This window comes from Diplotaxodon limnothrissa, linkage group LG13 (assembly GCF_057381915.1).
Source record: "Diplotaxodon limnothrissa isolate DT_005_m linkage group LG13, D_limnothrissa_male_GT1.1, whole genome shotgun sequence".
Classification (NCBI taxonomy): domain Eukaryota; kingdom Metazoa; phylum Chordata; class Actinopteri; order Cichliformes; family Cichlidae; genus Diplotaxodon; species Diplotaxodon limnothrissa.
In genome coordinates this window covers 18,384,701-18,398,360 of record NC_140608.1, presented here as the reverse complement: position 1 = coordinate 18,398,360, position 13,660 = coordinate 18,384,701, and the positions used below count along the sequence as shown (strand labels likewise).

Below are 13,660 nucleotides of genomic sequence, written 5' to 3'. Positions count from 1 at the left end.
TTGCCTGACAAAACATTATTTCCTATGTTTCCCTGGCTTTTTTGCCTTTTTTATTTCTTGTGTTTTAGACAAAAAGAAAAGAAAAAGATCTACAGATTCAGGCTTTTCTTTACCTGTGGTAGTCGGGTAGAATGACGTCACTGACACTGCTTTAATATGAAAACAAACTTTCTCAAACAAAAAACAAAAACAAAAAAGGAGTGGGTCGGTGTGTCATCTTTACCGAGCACCATACATGTTTTGCTTCACATTCAAATTATTATTTTTCCTTTTCAAAAATAATTCAGAGAGAAAAAAAACAGAGAAGTCAAATATATCAAATTTGCACGAATCTTCTAGTGAAGGTGCCTCCTCCTTCTGACCTTAGGGTAACTAATTTCTCAGACAGTGACATGACAGTGCGCTGGGAAGCTGCAGCTGATGATGATGTTTCTTACCTCACTAAGTGGAGGCGACCTGAGACAGGTGGGGAAGAACTATTGGATTGTTGGGGTACATATTATGAAGTAAAAAAAATACAATATCTCAATAAACTGTTGTCCTGTGTCTTAAGGAGTATGAGATATCACTCTATGGAGATGGAGCTCAGAGTGAAGCTGTGGCCATACGCTACAGCACCCGTGAGTCACACATTTTCTGATCCTGAACGTTTGTCAAACTCAGGAGGGGAGAGCCTGAAACCATTTACCTAAGTGACATTAGCAGCAGTGTTCAGCCTAAAAAATAGACAAGTTAAGAGTCATGCATCCATATTATTTGTTTATTTATTAAATTATTTTCGAGACACTGTTAGTTGTTAGAAGCCAGTGTTTTAATGACAGGACATATATGACAGTAATGAGACAACCTAAGATATCCAAGATTAGCACAAAAACACAAATAGAATCACAGAAAGCGTGTTTCTCTCCCGTTAGTCTTTAGGCCCAGTTACCTTTTACTTTTCTGTGGTCAGTAGCCCTTCATGTCATATTCTGTCTCTATGTACAATATAGCATTACAAAAATAAGAACCTGTATGTAAATGAACTTCATTGTGTAATTGATGGCAGTTCTCAAAGTACTAGTCACTTAAAGGTTAAATTTCACATCGAAATTCTCATATTATATTCTATTTGAATGTTTAAAAAGAAAAATATCACAGTATTTATGCTTTCACTGAGCATATACCTGCATCAATGATGAACTCTCAAGGCTGAAAAGTCCTGGCTTTGGTCAGCCACGGTCCACGCACACGCACACGTCACCAATCCCTGACTGCTTGATCATAACAGCAATTGGGCTGCTGGGAACATGACGGGCGTTCTTCTTGATGTTAACAAGGTGCTCACCAATCTCCCTGGGAACAAACGAGATTCCTAAGACAGACCGACAAAACAGATGTTAACAACACTTATTCTTGTGTGTGCATGCAGCCCGTTTCAGTTGCTCCTGCTTCTTTCTCCACGCTTTAACTTTTATTACTTTCCCCCTCTGTCTTTTACTTAAGGGTTAATAAAGTATTTGGATTCTGATGAGTCTCGTTGTTTAGCAAACTTCTCACTTATCAGACGGACACTCACCAATGTGAGCGTTACGCAGCATCTTCAGCAGGCAGGGCTCCTCTGGGCCTGAGGGTGTTGTAAGAGGGGCTGTCAGCTGGCTGAGGTCAAGCTCGCCTATGTCCAGTGGAATATCTGCAGCAGAGCCCGCCTTCAGTGAAGTATGTTGGCTGGAAGGCTTTCAGGCCCGTCTTTGCCACTCCAGGGTCAGAGACCTTCACCTTGTTTGGATGACAGCCTGCTCCGATATTCATCTGTGGGCACAAACACCAAAACTCAAGAGACTTTTCAGTGAGAAGAAAAGGCAAACCTTGCATGCCAGAGTGAAAGTGAGAGTGTGTGTGAGTGCATACTCACCCTGAATGGACTCTCAGGGATGTTAGCGTCTCCCCAGGAGACCATCACAGTGTGCTTCACAGGCTTACGTGGGGTGCAGGTGCAGGTCTATGTGCTGCTGCTATTATCCTTAACCTGGACATCCACAGAATTGACTTCACCATCCTGTGCAGAAGACAAGGGATTATAGTTCAATCAGATTTAACACACTGTATTTTTCGGACCATAAGGTGCACTGTCGATGAACAGGTCTGGTTTCATACATGAGGCGCACTGGACTATAAAACGCATTAAGCGAAACAAAACAGCCAGATAAGTCAAACTTTACTCAACTCTTTCTTCTTGCTTCCTCCACTTCTGTACCATTGATTCATTATTATTGAAATCTCTCGCAGCTGCTCTATTCTCATGTTCTACTGCATGACTGACAGCCTTGAGTTTGAAATCCGCTTCGTCAGCATGTCTCTTAACAGGTGGCATTTTGGGGTCATGATCCACACACAATACAGTAATATTATGTTGCAGCACAGTACGTATCACTCCGCCAGGCTCCTGACTACGTAGCCGTAATGCTCCGACAATCCATTAAGCGGTGCGAATAACTCCAGCTTTTTGTCTTTTTTATATTGTAGCTGAAGTACGGGACAAATCGCGTTTATTTTCAGCTCAATACAAAACGCATAATATTAACTCTGAATACCAGAGGATTCCGTTTTTTATGGCACGGTTGGCAACTCTACTAACTAACCATATGAATAAAATAAAGTTCACCAGTAACATCATAGCACCCACCCAACTGTACAGAAACTCCATCATGCTAGCTAGTACACAGTACGAGTTATTGTAACTGACTGTAGCACAACGTTAGCACAAGGAAAATAAACTCCACCTAAACTTGGTTTGACCCAGATAGACTGCAGGTCATAACTTCTTACCTGAAGCTCATTTCACCTGACAGTCGGACTGGCGGCCGCCTTGCGTCTCTCCACCTCCAGTCCTTTCCCCCATCCACCTGCTGGCCTCCACCACTTGCTAATTTGACTGAATGTGTGAAAGCTCCACCATAGCCACTACCAAACAACTGAGTTATTTTTACACGTCTGCCAGCATCTGTCCAATCCGCCACCTTTCACTGTTTACACAGTTAGGAAAAAAAGACGACAACAACAACAAAACATTGGGCCATTTAAAAGGCAAAATTAGCATCGGCCCACCGGGCAAATGGCCGGTATACCCGATGCCCCACAGACAGACTGAGGCCCCGCCGCTATTTTTGAGTGCAAAAATGTGTGGTCTCCAGCTAATGGAAAAGGCTGATCGCACGATGTGCGCGTAGTGCTCTTTAAATAGAACAATTTGCCCCATTCTCTTCGCCCGTCATGTGGCCACATGTGGCGGGCTAGCAGGCTAGCAACATACAGGCCCGGGTTCGAGCCCTCGGCTCACTTCCCTCTGTATGTTCACCTGCTAGGGGGAGGTCCAGGCGGGCGATCTTGGAGTGAAAATTCCAAGGGATGACCCCTCGTAGCCTGGGCTTCCCCTGACTTTTTTTCTTTGCTTTGCTTTTTTTCATTTACCTGCCAGCAACAAACACACCTCCTTGTTGTCATGGCTACCAACGACCACTCTTCTTGTGCCAACAAGTCATTGCCTGACAAAACATTATTTCCTATGTTTCCCTGGCTTTTTTGCCTTTTTTATTTCTTGTGTTTTAGACAAAAAGAAAAGAAAAAGATCTACAGATTCAGGCTTTTCTTTACCTGTGGTAGTCGGGTAGAATGACGTCACTGACACTGCTTTAATATGAAAACAAACTTTCTCAAACAAAAAACAAAAACAAAAAAGGAGTGGGTCGGTGTGTCATCTTTACCGAGCACCATACATGTTTTGCTTCACATTCAAATTATTATTTTTCCTTTTCAAAAATAATTCAGAGAGAAAAAAAACAGAGAAGTCAAATATATCAAATTTGCACGAATCTTCTAGTGAAGGTGCCTCCTCCTTCTGACCTTAGGGTAACTAATTTCTCAGACAGTGACATGACAGTGCGCTGGGAAGCTGCAGCTGATGATGATGTTTCTTACCTCACTAAGTGGAGGCGACCTGAGACAGGTGGGGAAGAACTATTGGATTGTTGGGGTACATATTATGAAGTAAAAAAAATACAATATCTCAATAAACTGTTGTCCTGTGTCTTAAGGAGTATGAGATATCACTGTCTGCACTCTATGGAGATGGAGCTCAGAGTGAAGCTGTGGCCATACGCTACAGCACCCGTGAGTCACACATTTTCTGATCCTGAACGTTTGTCAAACTCAGGAGGGGAGAGCCTGAAACCATTTACCTAAGTGACATTAGCAGCAGTGTTCAGCCTAAAAAATAGACAAGTTAAAAGTCATGCATCCATATTATTTGTTTATTTATTAAATTATTTTCGAGACACTGTTAGTTGTTAGAAGCCAGTGTTTTAATGACAGGACATATATGACAGTAATGAGACAACCTAAGATATCCAAGATTAGCACAAAAGCACAAATAGAATCACAGAAAGCGTGTTTCTCTCCCGTTAGTCTTTAGGCCCAGTTACCTTTTACTTTTCTGTGGTCAGTAGCCCTTCATGTCATATTCTGTCTCTATGTACAATATAGCATTACTAATACAAGAACCTGTATGTAAATGAACTTCATTGTGTAATTGATGGCAGTTCTCAAAGTACTAGTCACTTAAAGGTTAAATTTCACATCGAAATTCTCATATTATATTCTATTTGAATGTTTAAAAAGAAAAATATCACAGTATTTATGCTTTCACTGAGCATATACCTGCATCAATGATGAACTCTCAAGGCTGAAAAGTCCTGGCTTTGGTCAGCCACGGTCCACGCACACGCACATGTCACCAATCCCTGACTGCTTGATCATAACAGCAATTGGGCTGCTGGGAACATGACGGGCGTTCTTCTTGATGTTAACAAGGTGCTCACCAATCTCCCTGGGAACAAACGAGATTCCTAAGACAGACCGACAAAACAGATGTTAACAACGCTTATTCTTGTGTGTGCATGCAGCCCGTTTCAGTTGCTCCTGCTTCTTTCTCCACGCTTTAACTTTTATTACTTTCCCCCTCTGTCTTTTACTTAAGGGTTAATAAAGTATTTGGATTCTGATGAGTCTCATTGTTTAGCAAACTTCTCACTTATCAGACGGACACTCACCAATGTGAGCGTTACGCAGCATCTTCAGCAGGCAGGGCTCCTCTGGGCCTGAGGGTGTTGTAAGAGGGGCTGTCAGCTGGCTGAGGTCACGCTCTCCTATGTCCAGTGGAATATCTGCAGCAGAGCCCGCCTTCAGTGAAGTATGTTGGCTGGAAGGCTTTCAGGCCCGTCTTTGCCACTCCAGGGTCAGAGACCTTCACCTTGTTTGGATGACAGCCTGCTCTGATATTCATCTGTGGGCACAAACACCAAAACTCAAGAGACTTTTCAGTGAGAAGAAAAGGCAAACCTTGCATGCCAGAGTGAAAGTGAGAGAGTGTGTGAGTGCATACTCACCCTGAATGGACTCTCAGGGATGTTAGCGTCTCCCCAGGAGACCATCACAGTGTGCTTCACAGGCTTACGTGGGGTGCAGGTGTATGTGCTGTTGCTATTATCCTTAACCTGGACATCCACAGAATTGACTTCACCATCCTGTGCAGAAGACAAGGGATTATAGTTCAATCAGATTTAACACACTGTATTTTTCGGACCATAAGGCGCACTGTCGATGAACAGGTCTGGTTTCATACATGAGGCGCACTGGACTATAAAACGCATTAAGCGAAACAAAACAGCCAGATAAGTCAAACTTTACTCAACTCTTTCTTCTTGCTTCCTCCACTTCCGTACCATTGATTCATTCATGTTGAAATCTCTCGCAGCTGCTCTATTCTCATGTTCTACTGCGTGACTGACAGCCTTGAGTTTGAAATCCGCTTCGTCAGCATGTCTCTTAACAGGTGGCATTTTGGGGTCATGATCCACACACAATACAGTAATATTATGTTGCAGCACAGTACGTATCACTCCGCCAGGCTCCTGACTACGTAGCCGTAATGCTCCGACAATCCATCAAGCGGTGCGACTTCATAGCTTACCAAAGTCGTACTAAAACATTTTTTGACAGATTTTTAAGCGCCGTGTATTACATAAAATCGGTTCAAGGTCAATAAGCACAACCAGAATTCATACATAAGGCGCACTGTCGATTTTTGAGAGATAATTAAAGGATTTTAAGTGCGACTCATAGTCCGAAAAATACGGTACATACAATATATTTAACATATTTGTGATCATATACAAAGCCAGATATACCTGGGCTATAATTTTCAGAGGAGCTTTTCCTCCTTGCTTGGCATCAACTGTGAGTTCACTGGGTTTTCCAACAGCCAGACCACTGCTCTGTAGGCCTGGACCGTACGCCTTAACCTAGAGAAAACTATTTTAAACAAACAATTAAAAAAGGAACAAGTCAAAGATCTACTATAGCCAAAAGATCATTTACAGACTATAGCGCTGTGAAAAAACATTTGCCTCCTTTCTGATTTCGTATCTTGTTCCATATTTGTCACACTTACACGTTTCAGATCAATAAATGTTAATATTAGACAAGAATGTCTAATATTAAACGGCAGTTTTCAAGGGGAAAAAGCTATCCAAACATACTTGGTCCTATATGAAAAAGTAATTGCACCGAATTAAATAAATTCTAACAACAGCTTATCAAGTTTAAAGGCGCTTCTGCTGTTTAACACGACCTCTGCTAGTTTCCTCTTTCTGGCGCAAAGCGGGAGATAAACAAGCAAGAGAGACGGGACTTGTGGCAGAAACGCCGATCAGCTGATCATTGATCAGTTTCATGATTGAAGTAGCAGCAGGAGAGGGAGAACGAGAGAAGAAGAGGCAGCTGTGCAGCAAAGACACAGAATAACTCCAGCTTTTTGTCTTTTTTTTATTGTAGCTGAAGTACAGGACAAATCGCGTTTATTTTCAGCTCAATACAAAACGCATAATATTAACTCTGAATACCAGAGGATTCTGTTTTTTATGGCACGGTTGGCTCTACTAACTAACCATATGAATAAAATAAAGTTCACCAGTAACATCATAGCACCCACCCAACTGTACAGAAACTCCATCATGCTAGCTAGTACACAGTACGAGTTATTGTAACTGACTGTAAAAAGTTAGCACAAGGAAAATAAACTCCACCTAAACTTGGTTTGACCCAGATAGACTGCAGGTCATAACTTCTTACCTGAAGCTCATTTCACCTGACAGTCGGACTGGCGGCCGCCTTGCGTCTCTCCACCTCCAGTCCTTTCCCCCATCCACCTGCTGGCCTCCACCACTTGCTAATTTGACTGAATGTGTGAAAGCTCCACCATAGCCACTACCAAACAACTGAGTTATTTTTACACGTCTGCCAGCATCTGTCCAATCCGCCACCTTTCACTGTTTACACAGTTAGGAAAAAAAGATGACAACAACAAAACATTGGGCCATTTAAAAGGCAAAATTAGCATCGGCCCACCGGGCAAATGGCCGGTATACCCGATGCCCCACAGACAGACTGAGGCCCCGCCGCTATTTTTGAGTGCAAAAATGTGTGGTCTCCAGCTAATGGAAAAGGCTGATCGCGTAGTGCTCTTTAAATAGAACAATTTGCCCCATTCTCTTCGCCCGTCATGTGGCCACATGTGGCGGGCTAGCAGGCTAGCAACATACAGGCCCGGGTTCGAGCCCTCGGCTCACTTCCCTCTGTATGTTCACCTGCTAGGGGGAGGTCCAGGCGGGCGATCTTGGAGTGAAAATTCCAAGGGATGACCCCTCGTAGCCTGGGCTTCCCCTGACTTTTTTCTTTGCTTTGCTTTTTTTCTTTTACCTGCCAGCAACAAACACACCTCCTTGTTGTCATGGCTACCAACGACCACTCTTCTTGTGCCAACAAGTCATTGCCTGACAAAACATTATTTCCTATGTTTCCCTGGCTTTTTTGCCTTTTTTATTTCTTGTGTTTTAGACAAAAAGAAAAGAAAAAGATCTACAGATTCAGGCTTTTCTTTACCTGTGGTAGTCGGGTAGAATGACGTCACTGACACTGCTTTAATATGAAAACAAACTTTCTCAAACAAAAAACAAAAACAAAAAAGGAGTGGGTCGGTGTGTCATCTTTACCGAGCACCATACATGTTTTGCTTCACATTCAAATTATTATTTTTCCTTTTCAAAAATAATTCAGAGAGAAAAAAAACAGAGAAGTCAAATATATCAAATTTGCACGAATCTTCTAGTGAAGGTGCCTCCTCCTTCTGACCTTAGGGTAACTAATTTCTCAGACAGTGACATGACAGTGCGCTGGGAAGCTGCAGCTGATGATGATGTTTCTTACCTCACTAAGTGGAGGCGACCTGAGACAGGTGGGGAAGAACTATTGGATTGTTGGGGTACATATTATGAAGTAAAAAAAATACAATATCTCAATAAACTGTTGTCCTGTGTCTTAAGGAGTATGAGATATCACTCTATGGAGATGGAGCTCAGAGTGAAGCTGTGGCCATACGCTACAGCACCCGTGAGTCACACATTTTCTGATCCTGAACGTTTGTCAAACTCAGGAGGGGAGAGCCTGAAACCATTTACCTAAGTGACATTAGCAGCAGTGTTCAGCCTAAAAAATAGACAAGTTAAGAGTCATGCATCCATATTATTTGTTTATTTATTAAATTATTTTCGAGACACTGTTAGTTGTTAGAAGCCAGTGTTTTAATGACAGGACATATATGACAGTAATGAGACAACCTAAGATATCCAAGATTAGCACAAAAACACAAATAGAATCACAGAAAGCGTGTTTCTCTCCCGTTAGTCTTTAGGCCCAGTTACCTTTTACTTTTCTGTGGTCAGTAGCCCTTCATGTCATATTCTGTCTCTATGTACAATATAGCATTACTAATACAAGAACCTGTATGTAAATGAACTTCATTGTGTAATTGATGGCAGTTCTCAAAGTACTAGTCACTTAAAGGTTAAATTTCACATCGAAATTCTCATATTATATTCTATTTGAATGTTTAAAAAGAAAAATATCACAGTATTTATGCTTTCACTGAGCATATACCTGCATCAATGATGAACTCTCAAGGCTGAAAAGTCCTGGCTTTGGTCAGCCACGGTCCACGCACACGCACACGTCACCAATCCCTGACTGCTTGATCATAACAGCAATTGGGCTGCTGGGAACATGACGGGCGTTCTTCTTGATGTTAACAAGGTGCTCACCAATCTCCCTGGGAACAAACGAGATTCCTAAGACAGACCGACAAAACAGATGTTAACAACACTTATTCTTGTGTGTGCATGCAGCCCGTTTCAGTTGCTCCTGCTTCTTTCTCCACGCTTTAACTTTTATTACTTTCCCCCTCTGTCTTTTACTTAAGGGTTAATAAAGTATTTGGATTCTGATGAGTCTCGTTGTTTAGCAAACTTCTCACTTATCAGACGGACACTCACCAATGTGAGCGTTACGCAGCATCTTCAGCAGGCAGGGCTCCTCTGGGCCTGAGGGTGTTGTAAGAGGGGCTGTCAGCTGGCTGAGGTCAAGCTCGCCTATGTCCAGTGGAATATCTGCAGCAGAGCCCGCCTTCAGTGAAGTATGTTGGCTGGAAGGCTTTCAGGCCCGTCTTTGCCACTCCAGGGTCAGAGACCTTCACCTTGTTTGGATGACAGCCTGCTCCGATATTCATCTGTGGGCACAAACACCAAAACTCAAGAGACTTTTCAGTGAGAAGAAAAGGCAAACCTTGCATGCCAGAGTGAAAGTGAGAGTGTGTGTGAGTGCATACTCACCCTGAATGGACTCTCAGGGATGTTAGCGTCTCCCCAGGAGACCATCACAGTGTGCTTCACAGGCTTACGTGGGGTGCAGGTGCAGGTCTATGTGCTGCTGCTATTATCCTTAACCTGGACATCCACAGAATTGACTTCACCATCCTGTGCAGAAGACAAGGGATTATAGTTCAATCAGATTTAACACACTGTATTTTTCGGACCATAAGGCGCACTGTCGATGAACAGGTCTGGTTTCATACATGAGGCGCACTGGACTATAAAACGCATTAAGCGAAACAAAACAGCCAGATAAGTCAAACTTTACTCAACTCTTTCTTCTTGCTTCCTCCACTTCTGTACCATTGATTCATTATTATTGAAATCTCTCGCAGCTGCTCTATTCTCATGTTCTACTGCATGACTGACAGCCTTGAGTTTGAAATCCGCTTCGTCAGCATGTCTCTTAACAGGTGGCATTTTGGGGTCATGATCCACACACAATACAGTAATATTATGTTGCAGCACAGTACGTATCACTCCGCCAGGCTCCTGACTACGTAGCCGTAATGCTCCGACAATCCATTAAGCGGTGCGAATAACTCCAGCTTTTTGTCTTTTTTATATTGTAGCTGAAGTACGGGACAAATCGCGTTTATTTTCAGCTCAATACAAAACGCATAATATTAACTCTGAATACCAGAGGATTCCGTTTTTTATGGCACGGTTGGCAACTCTACTAACTAACCATATGAATAAAATAAAGTTCACCAGTAACATCATAGCACCCACCCAACTGTACAGAAACTCCATCATGCTAGCTAGTACACAGTACGAGTTATTGTAACTGACTGTAGCACAACGTTAGCACAAGGAAAATAAACTCCACCTAAACTTGGTTTGACCCAGATAGACTGCAGGTCATAACTTCTTACCTGAAGCTCATTTCACCTGACAGTCGGACTGGCGGCCGCCTTGCGTCTCTCCACCTCCAGTCCTTTCCCCCATCCACCTGCTGGCCTCCACCACTTGCTAATTTGACTGAATGTGTGAAAGCTCCACCATAGCCACTACCAAACAACGGAGTTATTTTTACACGTCTGCCAGCATCTGTCCAATCCGCCACCTTTCACTGTTTACACAGTTAGGAAAAAAAGACGACAACAACAACAACAACAAAACATTGGGCCATTTAAAAGGCAAAATTAGCATCGGCCCACCGGGCAAATGGCCGGTATACCCGATGCCCCACAGACAGACTGAGGCCCCGCCGCTATTTTTGAGTGCAAAAATGTGTGGTCTCCAGCTAATGGAAAAGGCTGATCGCGTAGTGCTCTTTAAATAGAACAATTTGCCCCATTCTCTTCGCCCGTCATGTGGCCACATGTGGCGGGCTAGCAGGCTAGCAACATACAGGCCCGGGTTCGAGCCCTCGGCTCACTTCCCTCTGTATGTTCACCTGCTAGGGGGAGGTCCAGGCGGGCGATCTTGGAGTGAAAATTCCAAGGGATGACCCCTCGTAGCCTGGGCTTCCCCTGACTTTTTTTCTTTGCTTTGCTTTTTTTCATTTACCTGCCAGCAACAAACACACCTCCTTGTTGTCATGGCTACCAACGACCACTCTTCTTGTGCCAACAAGTCATTGCCTGACAAAACATTATTTCCTATGTTTCCCTGGCTTTTTTGCCTTTTTTATTTCTTGTGTTTTAGACAAAAAGAAAAGAAAAAGATCTACAGATTCAGGCTTTTCTTTACCTGTGGTAGTCGGGTAGAATGACGTCACTGACACTATTTAATATGAAAACAAACTTTCTCAAACAAAAAACAAAAACAAAAAAGGAGTGGGTCGGTGTGTCATCTTTACCGAGCACCATACATGTTTTGCTTCACATTCAAATTATTATTTTTCCTTTTCAAAAATAATTCAGAGAGAAAAAAAACAGAGAAGTCAAATATATCAAATTTGCACGAATCTTCTAGTGAAGGTGCCTCCTCCTTCTGACCTTAGGGTAACTAATTTCTCAGACAGTGACATGACAGTGCGCTGGGAAGCTGCAGCTGATGATGATGTTTCTTCCCTCACTAAGTGGAGGCGACCTGAGAAAGGTGGGGAAGAACTATTGGATTGTTGGGGTACATATTATGAAGTAAAAAAATACAATATCTCAATAAACTGTTGTCCTGTGTCTTAAGGAGTATGAGATATCACTGTCTGCACTCTATGGAGATGGAGCTCAGAGTGAAGCTGTGGCCATACGCTACAGCACCTGTGAGTCACACATTTTCTGATCCTGAACGTTTGTCAAACTCAGGAGGGGAGAGCCTGAAACCATTTACCTAAGTGACATTAGCAGCAGTGTTCAGCCTAAAAAATAGACAAGTTAAAAGTCATGCATCCATATTATTTGTTTATTTATTAAATTATTTTCGAGACACTGTTAGTTGTTAGAAGCCAGTGTTTTAATGACAGGACATATATGACAGTAATGAGACAACCTAAGATATCCAAGATTAGCACAAAAACACAAATAGAATCACAGAAAGCGTGTTTCTCTCCCGTTAGTCTTTAGGCCCAGTTACCTTTTACTTTTCTGTGGTCAGAAGCCCTTCATGTCAAATTCTGTCTCTATGTACAATATAGCATTACTAATACAAGAACCTGTATGTAAATGAACTTCATTGTGTAATTGATGGCAGTTCTCAAAGTACTAGTCACTTAAAGGTAAAATTTCACATCGAAATTCTCATCTTTGAATAACTAGAACTCTGAGCTATGAAATAAATGTAGTGAGGTTAAAGTATCAAATTCTCTGTTATACTTTACATTTATTTTCTAAAAAAACACTTTGCTCTGCTGCCAAAATAATTTCCTCCTTTAAAGAAACAAAGTGAGTGTTAAGTGTCGTTAGCTGTGGTACTTTATCTCTTCTATGATGTTGCTGCAGGGTCTGGTGGAGGCCCGACCAGCCTCAGGGTTTCTGATGAGACTGCCGTCAGCATAGTGATCAGCTGGGTACCTCCCAATGCTCATGTCCTCCAGTATCACATGTCCTACATGGCTTTAACTGGAGCTGATAGCCAGGATCACACTGTGAGTGGGTCGTAGTCATTACATCTTCACCTCCTCTGGCCTTCAGCCGGCTGTCATGTGTCAGAATTCCAGAAATTCCAAAACTTTAAATGAGTTCTGACTGTGTTGGGATGATAGTGTTGTTTGTTGTCTGCAGGTGCTGGTCCCTGGTGGAGAGAAGCAGGTGATGCTGATGTCATTGCAGCCAGATACACGTTACAGCATGCTGGTCACTGCTGAGTACCACAACAGAGAAGGAGGCAGCGGTTCAGCTCAGGGCAAAACTGGTGAGTCAAACAAGGAAAGATGCCAAGACAGCTCAAGTGCAACTTCCAGTTAAGACCGACAGGCTTACATGCAAAAAGTGCAAATGTCCCATTACTTTACCCTAACAGGAGGACATGCATACTTGAAGGTTTCCACATATAGAAACATCAAGGTTTTTGGGCGGTATTGTTTCTACAGCACTACACGTACAGTCATTTTGGTCCAGAGACACAGATTCCTTTCACTGCATAATGATGGGCTCTCTGAACAATGAGACAGCAGCCAGTACCGGTACAATGACAGTACTGCTCTTGATACTTGGTTGGAAGTTTAAAAATTACTGGGTGCACTGTGTCTGCGTTTATTGTCCATGCTAGTGTGCAGACGACATTCTTTGGCTTTGTGTTTTTTGTTTGTTTTCTGTCTTTTTTCTGTCTCTCTAGACACTTTGTGGGTAAGCAGTGCGAGTGTGGTCAGGTCAGACCACTCCAGTATCTGTGTGTCATGGAGACCAGTATCTGCCGTTGATGGATATCCTATTGTAATCCAGGATGTAAAAGGTATTCTGTAATCACGTCTACAGTGA

The 13,660-nt window shown here is 42.7% G+C and overlaps 1 protein-coding gene across 1 annotated transcript in view; it reads left to right on the top strand.

Annotated features, from left to right (window-relative positions):
• The window catches only part of LOC146620158 (collagen alpha-1(XII) chain-like), a 46,367-nt gene that overhangs the window by 26,374 nt on the left and 6,333 nt on the right, over positions 1-13,660 (top strand). The window contains exons 7-9 of the mRNA XM_085369867.1: positions 12,683-12,828; positions 12,965-13,094; positions 13,518-13,634. Of these exons, the coding sequence (XP_085225993.1) occupies positions 12,683-12,828; positions 12,965-13,094; positions 13,518-13,634 (393 nt within the window). The remainder of the gene's footprint in view (positions 1-12,682; positions 12,829-12,964; positions 13,095-13,517; positions 13,635-13,660) is intronic.